At 51.5% G+C, this 14,816-nt stretch overlaps 2 protein-coding genes across 2 annotated transcripts; one reads left to right on the top strand and one right to left on the bottom strand.

Moving 5' to 3' along the window:
- Window positions 1-439: 439 nt before the first annotated feature.
- Window positions 440-12,788, top strand: JN550_010673 (uncharacterized protein; the record flags this gene model as incomplete). The annotated part of the gene is made up of 6 exons (XM_049308954.1): window positions 440-1,400; window positions 1,468-7,021; window positions 7,082-7,436; window positions 7,493-7,948; window positions 8,013-8,163; window positions 8,215-12,788. 6 exons carry the CDS (start codon window positions 440-442, stop codon window positions 12,786-12,788), a joined length of 12,051 nt encoding a protein of 4,016 aa, XP_049167329.1.
- A 1,034-nt stretch (window positions 12,789-13,822) lies between these two features.
- JN550_010674 (uncharacterized protein) lies at window positions 13,823-14,374 on the bottom strand (the record flags this gene model as incomplete). The annotated part of the gene is made up of 1 exon (XM_049308955.1): window positions 13,823-14,374. The coding sequence occupies one exon, from the start codon at window positions 14,372-14,374 to the stop codon at window positions 13,823-13,825; it is 552 nt and encodes a 183-aa protein (XP_049167330.1).
- Between the last annotated feature and the right edge of the window lie 442 nt (window positions 14,375-14,816).

Consider the following 14,816-nt stretch of genomic DNA (forward strand, 5'->3'; position numbering starts at 1 on the left):
CCAGACTCGGCAATGGATAGTTGCACTGTCGCTATACACCTTTCGCAATAGTCTTAGATTGTTATGAGGCTGGCTGTGCGTTGTGGATAATGCTGACTGTCGACGACGGTCTCGAGCGCCTTCGCGATGCAAGACGCCGATTTGTGTTCGGTCTTGCTCGGAAAGGATTCGACGGAGTCAGAAATAAGGGTATGCCGAGTATGCGGAACCTGGATGGGCCACTGGGACGCGCAGAGAAGTGAGAATTATACCTTGTTTATTGCGCAATGGCTAGGACTTGAAAGAGCTCCCCGTAGGAAAGTTATTGAGATAGAAAGAGACCATACAGCTTACTGTAAAATGCCCTTTCAATAATTCTTTGAAAGCTGCCAAACTGGTGCACATCTTTTTGCATTTTGCTACCCTCGTCAACATCTAGAGGGCTAGAATCACAGACAAGATGGGTTATACACATTCTCCCAAAGAGCCCATTGCCATCATTGGTAGTGGTTGTCGATTTCCTGGAAATGCTAGCTCATCCAAAGAACTATGGAAACTTCTCTGTGAGCCAAGAGATCTTACCAAGGAGATTCCCGAGTCGCGGTTCAATGCGAATGGCTTCTACCATCCCGATGGCGAGCACCACGGTGCCAGCAATGTCACCAAAGCCTACTTCCTCGAAGACGATCCACGCCTGTTCGATTCGAAATTCTTCAGCATTGCGCCCAGAGAGGCGGAAGCTATAGATCCCCAACAGCGAATGCTGCTCGAAACAGTATACGAGGCAATGGACTCGGCTGGCCTTAGCTTATCACCTATGCGTGGCAGTGATACGGCCTGCTACGTTGGTGTCATGACAGGAGACTATGCCGAAGTGGTGACGCGGGACCCTGAGAACTTTTCACAATATATGGCCACGGGAACGTCTCGTGCCCTCATCTCAAACCGGGTGTCGTACGTGTTTGACTGGAGGGGCCCATCCATGACGATTGACACGGCTTGTTCATCCAGTCTTGTTGCCGTACATCTGGCCGTGCAGAGCTTACGTAGCGGTGAGAGCACCGTAGCCTGCGCAGCTGGATCAAACCTTATTCTCAACCCCGATAGTTTCATTGGCGAAACCAGCTTGCACATGATCTCTCCAGAAGGGAAATCTAAGATGTGGGACGCCTCTGCAAACGGGTACGCCCGTGGAGAAGGAGTGGCTGCAGTCTTCCTCAAGACCCTGTCCAAAGCTCTTGAGGATGGTGATAGAATTGATGCTATTATCAGAGAGTCTGGGGTGAATCAAGATGGTCGCACTCAGGGAATTACTCTACCGAATCCTGAAGCTCAAGCCGCGTTGATCCGCTCGACTTATCGCAACGCCGGTCTGGACTTGGACAATGAATCAGACCGATGCCAGTATTTCGAAGCCCATGGTGAGTTTAGTCGATTTATGCTTGACTATTGGTCATGCGTATGTATCTAACAATCTTTGATTTCCAGGAACTGGAACCCAAGCGGGAGACCCTAGAGAAGCGTCGGCCGTCAGTCAAGCATTCTTTCCAGACAGCTTAAACGGGGATGTACAACATCAAAAGCTATATGTTGGCTCCATAAAGACGGTCATAGGCCATACTGAAGGCTGTGCTGGTGTTGCAGGATTGCTTAAGGTGGCCTTGTCTTTGAAAAATAAGACTATTCCACCCAACCAACATTTTCACAACCTAAACCCCAGCGTGGCACCCTCTTACAAGAACCTGTGCATCCCTACCGTCCCAACTCCTTTCCCATCATCTGAACCTGGCCAAGTTCTGCGTGCCAGTGTGAATAGCTTCGGGTTTGGTGGCACCAACTCTCACGCTATATTGGAAAGCTATGTTCCAGAGGTCCATGATGTTGGACCCTGGGGCCGCAAGACAGCAGCTCCTACTCCGACAACTCTTGACAAAGACTTCACACCCCTTCCACTTCTATTATCCGCAAACTCTGGTTCCGCTTTGGAGTCCATGGTGGAAAGATACGCGCAGCATTTGACTGCCAACAACAGTCCGCTGCATGAACTAGCTTCTACCCTCCACTCCCGTCGATCTGTACTACCGTTCAAGGTGTCGATTGCTGGTGGCACTCGCGACGCAATACTTGGCGAGATGGACGCGGCGCTTGCAGAGGCACGCAACAAGAAAGGCGATTTTGGTAAGAGACCTACACAGTCATCATTCTCTGGCGCGCCGAGAATGTTGGGAATCTTTACGGGACAAGGTGCCCAGTGGCCGATGATGGGTGCCAGTCTGATGCGCAAATCAACCTTGTTCCGAAAGACAATCGCCGCCCTAGACGAAGCACTGCGGACATTGCCAGATGGACCTGATTGGGGCCTTGCAGAGGAATTGATGGCACCACCGTCCAAGTCCCGCGTGCGCGAAGCAGCCATCTCCCAGCCTGCCTGCACGGCGCTGCAAGTTGCCCTAGTAGATGTGCTGACCGCGGCGGGCGTCTCATTCCACACCGTTGTCGGCCATTCGTCAGGAGAAATCGCGGCAGCATACGCAGCGGGTTTCATCTCAGGCGTTGACGCCGTTCGGATTGCGTATTATCGTGGCCTGCATGCGAAGCTTGCAGCTGGTCGCGAAGGGCAAAAGGGGTCAATGATGGCAGTCGGCTGGGGCATTGACCAGGCCGCAAGTTTCTGTCGCTCTGAACCCCAACTGAGAGACCGGCTTTCCGTTGCTGCCAGCAATTCGCCGGGGAGTGTTACGCTTTCTGGTGATATGGATGCTGTGAAGATTGCTAAGGAGCTCTTGGACCGGGACGGTGTTTTCAACCGAGTCCTGCAAGTCGATACGGCATACCATTCTCACCATATGCTCCCCTGCTCAGAAGCATATCTAGAATCTCTGCGGCAATGTCGAGTCCAAGTTCGCAAGCCCAGGTCAGACTGCTCTTGGTTTTCGAGCGTCCATGCCGGCAGGAAGATGACATGGGAGCAGATGGCCACAGAGATTGCCGGGCCATATTGGAAATATAACATGGCACAGACTGTTCTATTCTCTCAGGCTTTGGAGGCCGCTGTAACCGCGAACGATGGCCCGTTCGCATTTGGTCTGGAGGTAGGCCCTCACCCAGCGCTAAAGGGTCCCGCGTTGCAGACTATCAAGGCCAAGCTTGGTGATAGTATTCCTTACGAAGGCGCACTGGACCGGAAGCGCGATGATGTTGCTGCATTTGCAAGCTCACTGGGCTCACTCTGGATGAGCTTTGGTCCGGGCTTTGTTGACTTCGCTGGGTACTCTTCCGCTTTTGAGGAAGACGAAGGGCGCCGCAAGAATATCTCTCCTGTTTGGGACCTGCCTATCTATCCATGGGAGCACCGCTTCCTGTGGAGGGAGTCCCGCATTAACAAGCAACTCATGTCGCGGCGCGAACCTCCACACGAACTCCTTGGTGCGCGGACGACAGACGACAGCGAGCACGAACCGAGGTGGCGAAACATTTTGAAGGTAGAAGAGCTGCCCTGGTTATCTGACCACCGAATACAGGGACAAACCATTGTACCTGGAGCTGCCTATTGTGCCATGGCTCTTGAGGCCGCGTCCGCTTTGGGTCGCAGTCGTGGTGAGAATGTGTATCAGGTTGAACTCAGAGACCTAGAGATCGTCAAAGCAATCTCACTAGACGAAGGTTCAGAGGGTACAGAGACTCTGTTCTCCCTCAAGACGCTGGAGACTGGCTCTGGCGGGCTGATCACTGCCGACTTTTCCCTAAGCGCCGCTTCTCTTGAGGATGGAATCATGAGACGTGTTTGTACAGGAAACGTGCTTATATACACCGGAGATGGCGGACTTTACAGCGGCTCCGCGTCATGGATCGAAGAAAAGCACTCACATCTACTGCCTATGAACATTGACCGTTTCTACTCGGCTCTGGGAGATCTAGGATTGGGCTATACTGGAGCATTCCGTGGTCTCTCTTCCTTAGAGCGATCGATGGACAAGGCCTCCGGCGTTATCTCCGTTCACGATGAAGCCAGGTCGGTTCCCGTGCACCCCACGTGGCTTGACGTCAGTTTTCAGACCGTTTTTGCTGCCTTTGCCGCTACGAATGACGATTCATTGTGGACCGCCTTCCTTCCAACCAAGATAGGCTCTATGAAGCTATTTTACCCCTCGGCGGACATTACAGGCCATGACACAGGGCTTGGACATGCTACCAACGAGATCGCGGTTGACTCTTATATGTCGTGCTTCGAACCAGCTTTGCCTGGGGCAATGCCCAAGATTACGGCTGATCTGAACATCTTCGACAGTGCAACTAGTCAGTGCCGAATCGAGATTCAGGATCTGACTATGAGTGCCTTCCTTCCTGTCACATCCAAAGATGATCGTCACGTTTATCAGCGTACTGAATGGGTTCAAGATATTCTATCAGGTGTCCCTGCCACCGGCGAATATCGCGATAACCGTCTGGAGAATGAAGAGCTTGCTACATGCGAGGAGGTGGCCTACCAGTACCTTGACGCTCTACGGTCGTCTAAACACGTCAATGCGATTGCTGAGCAGCATGCTATGCTTGCTCAAATCGTAGACAAGCTGCCCCTTATGCCTACCAAACCAAACGACGGACCACACATTTCCACTACCCACTCAGTTGATTTACAGCTCCTTCGAGCAATAGGAGAAAAGCTGCTGGCGAGTGGAAACCCGAGGAATAGGCTATTGCGTCGATCCAAAGAGTCCGCCAGTCTTTCTATTGATTCCTTGTACGCACAGTGGCAGTCCAGAAGGCTCGGTGTTGCTCAAACAGAGAGGGATATCATATCAACTACAAAGCAAATAGCTCATCGGTTTCCTCGAATGAAGATCCTCCAGATCGGAGCCTCGGCACTACAGTTTATCGACCGATTAACCGCGGAACTCGGTACACAATTCGCTGCTCTGACCGTCGCAGATAGGTCCGCCGAAGCTATTCAGCTGGTGAAGGATCAATCGATCTTTCATGATGTCCGAGTTCAGTTCAGTGTGCTGAATGAACCAATTACGGATGTCTTTGCTCCTGGTTCTTTCGATTTGGTGGTTATTGAAGACCCTTTGGCAGCTGCTGAGAGCATCCAGGATGCAAGGCAACTGCTCCGCCTGGGTGGGTTCTTGATTATGGCAGCGCCCACAGGAAACACTCTCCATTTGGCCATGATACAAGCTGGATGGGAATCTTCTAATCACGGTCTTGCCACGAGGATGTCGCCCGTTAAGATACATAGGAAGCTCAGGCAGGGTGGCTTCTCCGGTGCACTCTCCATTTTGTTCGATAGCGCCCAGCCTGAGAACCACTCAATCTCTGTGGTCGTGGCGCAAGCTACTGATGCTTCATTTGACCTCTTGCGTCATCCTTTGTCTGCTTCCTCGCAATCGGCTGGCATCTTCCAGGGCAAGATCATTATCCTAGGTGGAGGATCCTTCAAGACCTTGCACCTTGCTGAGACAGTGCAGTCGAAGCTTGCAAGTGTCTGGAAGGGAGACATTGACATTATCGAGTCTCTCGACGATATCGATGTTTATTCCCTTGAGAGTATCCACGCTGTTCTCAGCTTGACAGAACTTGACCACCCGGTGTTCGAACAACTTGACAGCGGCTCATTTGCTAGACTCCAGCAGGTGCTGCGCCACATAAAGACAATACTCTGGGTGACCAAAACGACTTCGTCTTTGGGGCCGTACCAAAGCGCAATGATGGGACTTGCCAGAACAGTGATCGCAGAGGATACGGATCTGATCCTCCAAACAGTGGACGTTGACACTATAGATGGATGTGAGAGCATCGTCGCAGAGAGTCTGCTACGTTTGATTGCGTCGATCCGCCTCCAGAGTCAAAACTCGGCGTTTTCGCCACTATGGACCGACGAACTCGAGCTGGCAGTCCGCGGCGGGAAGTTCTTGATTCCTCGCGTAGTCATGGATAAAGCCCGCAATGATAACATTAACTCCGTCCGAAGAGTAATTGATGCCGACTTGTCATCTTCTACAACCGCCATCACGTTGGTCAAGCCAGAGGATGGTCAATATGTTGCCTGCCAAGATAGGTCCGCTAGTGCGACTACTGCCATAGCCTTGACGGATTCTATTACAGTCCAAGTGGCGTACTGCTCTGAGCAACCTGTCTTATCGGGGCACAAAGGTACCTGCTACTTTCTCTGCGCCGGTCGTACGCCAGAGGGTACCCACGTGCTTGCACTCACACAGTCAATCACATCGCGCATAATGGTCCCCAAGGAATTAGCAGTGATTGTAGAGGTGAAAAGTCCGGAAGGTCGTGAAAACGACTTGGCTCGGCTTGTGGGAGAAGCTGCCTGCTATCTCCAGGCCAAAGTGTTGTCCAACATCATTCCCGAAGGGAACGGCACGCTTATCTATGAGCCTGATGAAATGCTCATCAGCTATCTCGACAAATGCCTACAGGAGAAAGGAGACAATTCAACTTGGTTCATCAGGTTTTTGCCTGCAACCTCCTCCCCTGCCTTGTTGGGCCGGCATGGCCGCACTATTGCTGTGCGCTCTGGCGTTTCTCGACGTGAAATCACTGCCCTTCTCCCGGCGGATATCAGCTTTGTGACTCACTTTGGAGAAAATAGAACGAACGAAAATGGAAACCTTTCTATTTTGAAAAGTTGTATTCCCAAGAAGAGCATTATGCTGCCTATCTCCAAGCTGCAGTCTGTGCTCTTTCACAAGAATGCCACTACCGTGTCAGCACGAACCTCGGCGATGCGCTCTATCGAAGAATTTCTGAACACAGACACGGTATCTCGTCTTACGAATACAAAGCCTTTGACTGTCATTCGAGCTGCAGATCTACTTGGTTCAGCTCAATCCTCGGTCAAGACTCGAACTGTTGTTGACTGGACTGGGGACCAGACTTTCAAAATCCAGCGTACACCGCTTGACCCTTCGACGCTCTTTGATTCCGCGAAGACTTATCTGTTAGTCGGCCTCACGGGCCAGATGGGTCAGTCTATCTGCCGGTGGATGGTGCAAAATGGCGCCCGCAATATCGTGGTCACAAGCAGGTATGTTGGATATCTGTATAGGTTGCATTTGAAATCACAGCCAGACTGATTATTTCGCAGGAATCCATCACAAAACTGTACCTGGGCTTCAGAGTTGATGTCTCTTGGGGCCCGAATCTCCATCAAAGCTGCTGATGTCACAAAATATGATGACGTTATGCGACTTCGTGAAGATATTGCCAAGGATATGCCACCGATTGCGGGAGTCATGAACGGCGCCATGCTGTTAGCTGACGGCCTCTTTGCTGACATGAGTTTTGATAACATGAACAAGGTGCTGCAACCCAAAGTGGGCGGTTCTCGTAATCTCGATGCCGTGTTCTCTGGCCCCGAGCTCGATTTCTTCATTATGCTTTCATCGGTCAACGCCGCTACCGGCATGATCGGCCAGGCAAACTATGCAGCTGCAAATATGGTAAGTGTTGACTATAGCGCCTATTGAAATAACTGTTATAATAACTCCCAGCTTAGTTCATGGTTGGACTGGCGGCCGATCGACGAGCTCGCGGCCTGGCCGCTTCGGTTATCGATATCGGCATGGTAATCGGTATTGGTGTCATCCAGCGTACCGAAGGTGATGCCGGCACTGGTGTTATCGAGACGAACTTACGTAAACAGAATCTGGCACCCATTTCAGAACGCGACCTGCATCATATTCTCTCTGAGGCTATTGTAGCAGGCACACGGGACAGTGATGTGGAGATCATAACTGGTCTACAATATTACGTGTCTACATCTCCCAATCGTCCATTGTGGTACAAAAACCCGCGGTTCTCCCATCTAGTGATCGAGGGGGTCGCGGGTCAGGCCAACGACGGATCTGCGCAGGACGAAAAGGCACAAAGTGTCGTAAATGCGGAGAATGCTGAAGAGGCGTGCCAAATGCTTGAAGCAGTCTTGATAGCCTATCTGGCATCCGAGCTTAAGGTGAGATATTCTGATGAATGCGGGGCACCTGAAGCATAGCAACTGACGCTACATTAACTACCAGATACCTGCCGAGGATATTAGCGTTGATAGCCCAATAATTGACCTGGGAATCGACTCCCTTGTGGCAGCATCGGCGCGGAGCTGGCTTCTGTCCGAGCACCAAGTAGATGTGCCCGTCTTGAAGATCCTGGGTGGATCATCTACCAAACAATGTAAGTTTAGGCTTGTAAGCAGTGATTGATTTCGACTAATCTCTTCATCAGTATCTCAGGAAGCAGTATCAAAGATGACTTTTGTATCGAAAGCGGGAAAGTCCACCAGCCAAACTGAGCCAGCGGCTGCCGTCAAATCTCAGGAACAACCAATGGCACCCCCTGTTAAAGCCACAGAACATCAACGCCAAGTTTCTTTGCACGATGAAGCTCGAAACGATAGTTCGTCGTCTTCTATATCCTCCACAATGTCCACCCCAGTTGGGACAAGCAAGGGGACGTCACTCAGCCCTTCGGTCGTCCAGCATGCTCTGAAGAACACTGAGACCTCACATCTCGTGAAGCAGCAATCATTATCTCTCGGACAGTCAAGGCTATATTTCTCCTCCCTGTATTTGGACGACATCGCGCCGTTCAACTGCACAACATCCTATCGCCTGTCCGGCAACCTCGATGTTAAAAGGTTGGCCGAAGCAATACAATCGATTATTGTACGACACGAGATCTTCCGGACTGCCTTCTACACAGACGAGTTGAGTGGGAAAGCTATGCAAGCAGTGCTTGATGTTTCCAGAATGAAACTGAAAGTTCAGAATTCAACCGATGAGATGACCGATATCCAGTCCGAGTTTCAGCGCATTCACCATTACAGCTTTGATTTGGAAGCTGGAGAGACTTTCATTGCCACTTTACTGTCGCACTCACCGGTGTCGCACACTTTGATCTTTGGATACCATCATATCATTATTGATGGCGTCAGCTGGCAGCTTTTTTTGCAAGACCTTGGGAGATACTACAGGGAGCCTTCGCTGCAGCTACCTGCACCAGCACAGACATGCGACTTCGTTGAGAAGCAGCGCCAAGATATTAAGACAGGAGCTTATAGCGACAGATTGGACTTCTGGAAGAAAATGTACCCGGAACCCCCTGCACCACTCCCTCTATTCCCCTTCGCCAAAGTCGGAGCTAGACGAGCTATGGACCGTTACTCGATGCGTGATACCATGGTGTCAGTCGATGCCGCACTCATCGAGAGCATCAAGAAAGCGAGTGTAGCGTCGCGCACGACGCCTTTCCATTTCTGGCTCGCCGGATACCAAGTCCTGCTTCAGAGGCTGCTCGACATCAACGATCTATCCATAGGTATTGTCGACGCAAACCGGTCTGACCCGACCTTCAGCGAGACCATTGGGTTCCTTCTCGAGATCATGCCATTGCGCTTCCAAGTGTCCAAAACCCAACGCTTTGTTGATATTCTAAGAAACACCCGTTCTAAGACTTATTCGGCGTTGTCCCAGTCCGGCGTCCCCATCGAGGAGATCGCACGTGCCTGTGGCGTTGCAGCCGACAAGACCCAGACACCTTTCTTCCAGGTCATTTTCAACTACCGCATGGGCGCGACCAAGACTCCTGATATGGGCGATACTAGCATGAGCTTCCTGGACTACTCAGACGCCAAGGTTCCTTTTGATATCGCCGTCTCTGTAGACGAGAAGGAAGACGGCAGCGGCTTCCTCACATTTTCAGCCCAAGACTACCTCTACGACCAGGAGGCAATCGATTTGCTGATCACAACCTATAAACTGCTGTTGACAGAGCTAGCAGCGGACGTTTCTAGGGTGGTAGGTGATGTTCCTTTGTACGACAACTCTTCGGTCCAGAAAGCGATCGACTTGGGGACGGGTCCTAAGACTGGGCCGGGAGTACTGGAGCCCCAGCTAGACACCTTGTCAAGAAGGTTCAGTGCCTGGGTCACCAAAGATCCGGACGCGACAGCAGTCAAAGACCTGTCGGGATTATCACGGACATACCTGCAAACTAGTCAGCGCGCCGATGCAATCGCTTTGACACTACATACCACTCGTGCCGGGAAGGGATCTCGTATCGCTGTGCTTCTCGAGCCCACGGTTGATACGATAGCAGTGATTTTGGCTATCCATCGTACCGGTGCGGTTTATGTTCCATTGGATATCTATGCTAATGAACAGCGGCTCAGTGACATACTGGACGAGTCTGGCGCCACAATACTCGTCCACCATGCAGGCACTGCCAGCCGCGCATCAACGCTGGCTGTGGGTCGCAAAGTGCGACTCCTCGATCTGGCAGCAGCAAAGGACCTAAGTGTACAGCCTTTCTCTGATGCATCATCCTCGACGGAGGATGCATACATCTTGTACACCAGTGGATCCACCGGAAAACCCAAGGGCATACCTTTGACACACGCGAATGTAAGCACTGTTATCACAGCGAGCACCCAGCGACTGTCGATCGGACGCGAGGTAGTGCTCCAACAGACAGGACAGGGATTCGACGCAGCTGCGTGGGAGATCTTTGTGGCGCTTGCAAATGGAGGGACCATCATCATGAGTGACAATCACGGCGATCCAGCCGACTTGGCCGCTCTCATGGCTCGCGAACGTGTTACAGTCACACTCTTGATCATTTCCGAGGCACATTCACTGCTACAATACGGGCAACAGTCCCTACTTGAGTGTGATGCCTGGCGCGTGGCCATCTGCGCTGGCGAGAACTTCACACCCAATCTCGTCGATAAGCTTGCAGCTCTCAACCTTTCAGGCTTGCGCGTCTTCAACGGGTACGGGCCGACAGAGACCTCCATATTTTCGGCACTGGGTGATGTTCCACTAAACCGGAGTAACACTGACAGAGTGCCCATTGGTGCACCGCTGCCCGACTATGGCATGTACATTGTCGACGCCGAAGGCAAACCCGTACCAGTTGGGTGGGTGGGTGAGGTAGTCATATGTGGACCCGGTGTAGGTTCCGGATATCTCAATAGAGCGGAGCTCACCAGCACGAAATGGAAGCCAGCCCGGTTTCTAGCAGGCCACGAAGCCGGCAGCCGGAAGAAATGGAACCGTCTCTACCTCACGGGTGACCGTGGGAGAACACTTGCGGATGGTTCTATTGTTATTTTGGGGCGCATTGATGGCGACAGCCAAGTTAAACTGCGTGGATTCCGCGTTGAGCTCGACGAGGTCGCAAGCTGCCTCGTCGAATCATCTGGTGGTTTGCTTACTGACGCTCGAGTCGTTGTGAGAGGCGAGGCCGCAGAACACAAATTCCTCGTCGCTTTCGTCGTGTTCAAGCCCGGGTTCGACGCTACAGACAAATCTGAATACTTACGGTCTCTGCTCCAGAGTCTGCCTTTGCCGCCGTATATGCGTCCCAGCTTTGCAATTCCACTCGACACACTACCTTTCACTGAAAGAGGCAAGCTCGACTCAGCCGCTCTTGCAAAGATCACGCTTCCAAGTGCACCGCTCGAAGGTGAAGAGGATGAAAAGGATATGACTGACAGCGAAGTGTTATTGAAAAATATCTGGAGAGACATCGTCCAACGAGCTGGGGGCATCCCGGTGGCAATCAGACGGGACTCTGACTTCTTCTCGATTGGCGGCAACTCTTTGCTGTTGCTGCAGCTCAAGGCGGAGATCCGACGAGTCTTTGACGTGACTGTACAACTACCAGAACTGTTTCAGAACAGCACGCTACGAGGGCTCGCTGCACGACTTGAAGGTTCGTCGGACCCGACGGCACAGGCCATTGACTGGAAAGAGGAGGCAAACCCAGGCAAGCTTGCAGAAGGTCTTCTTCAAACAAAATCTCTGGCACGAACTACTGTACCAGATGCTCTCACGGTTGTGCTCACGGGAGCCACAGGTTTCCTTGGTGCTGAGCTATTGCGTCAATTGATCGCCAACCCAACCATCAGCCACATCCACTGCGTGGCAGTCCGCAACCCTCAGCGCATTGAAACAGACTCGCCCAAGGTCACAATTCACGCAGGTAATCTTTCGAAACCGCTGCTAGGTCTCCCTAATGAGCAGATGGCCGCCGAGATCTTCGGGTCGGCACATGCTATTGTCCATAACGGCGCCGAGGTCTCGCACATGAAGAACTACCACAGCTTGCGTGCACCCAATGTAGGGTCGACAAGGGAGCTTTTGCGATTGGCAATTCGGTACCAGGACGAGAAATTTGGCCTGGCGGCATTCCACTTCGTCTCCACAGGTGGTGTAGCCACATTAACAGGCCAGGACTCATTGCACGAGGGACCAATCCCTTCGAGTGCCTTCCCACCTACAGACGGGTCGCACGGCTACGTGAGCAGCAAATGGGCAAGCGAACGACTCCTCGAAAACGTGACGCAGGGAGTTGCGGGTCTGCGAGTGGTCGTGCACCGTCCATCCAATATCACTGGCGAGGGCGTCCCAAGCCAAGACATCGTGCACAGTGTGCTGCGATACTCGAAGCTTCTGCATGCCGTGCCAGATTTAGGCCCAGACTTTGGATCATTTGATCTTATCGGAGTGCAGACGGCAGCGCTGAACATCGTGAAGGACGTTGTTGACGTTGCCGTATCAAACCCCTCATTGACCAGTGGCGAGCGGATCACCTACAGGCACCAGTCTGGAGAGACAGTCGTGCCAGCGGCCAAGCTCAAGGAGTATCTCGGCCACTCAGACCAAACCCCGTTCAAGGTGTTACCCAACCAGGAATGGGTGTTAGCTGCAAAGACTGCAGGCTTAGACGAACTTGTTGCGAGCTTCTTGAGTGCATCAGTGGAGCACATGAAAATGCCATTGCTAGAAAAGGCTTAGTAGATGGTATCATCAGGGGTAGACGGAGGTGCAACGTCCGGTGGTTAGTTCTCTAGAACACGGAAACTTGGGGAAGAGAGAAAAGTTTTGAAAAAGGGTTGGTTGGCGTTAGTATAGATTATTTGCTTCTCACGGATTTCAATTTCCTACAATACTTTTGTTTTTATATTTATTTATATCACATAGACGTACTGAGCATTTCGTTACAAACTGTGGATTATATTGGTGACACTTAACTGCAATGAATCCGTGAAGCTTAATACCACGATCCACACCAACTTAATGACACTACACGCTGGGTTCCAAGCTTTGAGACTTATATAGCGTTGGCTAAATGTCCTTTTCCTGGCTTGTCTCATTGAAAATTCATGGGGTACTGGCATGCAAGTACAGTTGATATGCAATGTTGCAGCCGTAGACCATCACTTCGTAATACGTACAGTTACACATGGGCAGTTCATGAAAGGATTTTGTAAGCTATACTATTTGCCAGCAACCAGATTGGCTGCACTTTCGACATAAGAGCAGTACGTGTTGTTGTGAGGTGCAATACGCTTATGTGGAAAGTATATGAACGCTCGGCATACATCATCTATATTTCCTCTTCCCAGTTGACTTGGCCGGAAGTGCCTTTCTTTTGTCGCGAGTGCCCTAACTTTGTATATGTCTTACACTATAGTACACTGTGTCAGGCTGTCGACCTCTAGTGCTGACCATCACAGACTAGGTACAATTTGACCGTGATAAGATGCTATTTTCGTGTGAGTGCTAACAATAATATTGCTCTACTATTTCATATCTCATGTCCTAAGTGTAAATACGAATCAAGTCTATCACCTAGCTCGCCCTCGCTGCGGCGAAGAATCTCAACCTTTTCCACGCCTATCACTGGGATGTCTACACATATCAGTCCACCCGCGTTCTCAAATTTCTCTCAGCCGGCACATTCAGCGCCGTTTCAGCACCAGCACGAACGGACCTGGTGAGGGAATTTTGCATATTGATGAACATCAATACAGGTATATGTCCACTGGCTAGTGCTTTGAGTCCAGACCATTAATTAGGACCACAGCTGTGGCGCTGACGAGGCACAGCCAAGCCGGAAGGTTGACAAGCAAAGACCTTCGGAAGTGCATGGAGAGCCATGTGCGTACCACATTCTCATTCTTCACACCTGGGTCTTGAGGGGATCCAATGGCTGCCATAAGAGACTTGCTGCGCAGGCCGTAGTAGAAGTGAGCGATGCTCATGACACTGCCGGCAAGGTACAGGCGGCGGGCCAGCTGATTTTCCACGGCGCCTCTGCCCACACTGTTGGCAAGCGCAAGGAGCATGGTGCCAGGGTACGCAATGAAGATGGCTGTGGTCCCTGTGATCCATACGCCAGGCATGTAGTATGGAAGCAGCTTGCCCGACAAGTGGTCAGGGTGGTTGGCTAGCTTGGGGTTCACAAAGCCTGAGATGAAGAGATCCTGCGCCCATGAGAACATCAGAGAGGCCGAGGAGACGGAGAGGGGGGCGAGGCGCAGAAGCGCCAGGCCGATCGTATGGCTATCGATGCCGGATTGAGAAAGTTGAGATGCCATCTTGTCAGCGTCTTGTAGTGAGAGATGTAACAGTGCAACAGTCCTGTTGTAGACAGTAACACAGGGTCGATTCAAGAGATACGATGTTATGACAGACTGCTTCACGATGTAAGACTACTCAATTGACAAGCCTCTTATACCTCATAGTTCCTTTGGATCATGAGGACTGTTACCACTAAGCTCGAACACTTGCTGTGAGAATGGTACGATGCTTTTGATCGCATGGTGATAGTATCGCCGACGATATGGAGCGACAGGAATGCACTTCGGGGTCGTGCACATCTTGGCTGGCCCTGGTGTAGACTTTCGAAGGACTCGGGATACGAGTGTTACACGTCGTAATCCGGCCTCCCTGACGATCAAGAGGCAGTGCCGGTTGCTGACACATCTGACATTGATGACATTCGGCCCAGGTGTGGATCCTCTTCGGCGCAGCTGTGGG

This window comes from Neoarthrinium moseri, assembly GCF_022829205.1.
Source record: "Neoarthrinium moseri strain CBS 164.80 chromosome Unknown scaffold57_Wmoseri_CBS_16480, whole genome shotgun sequence".
NCBI classification, from domain to species: Eukaryota; Fungi; Ascomycota; class Sordariomycetes; order Amphisphaeriales; family Apiosporaceae; genus Neoarthrinium; species Neoarthrinium moseri.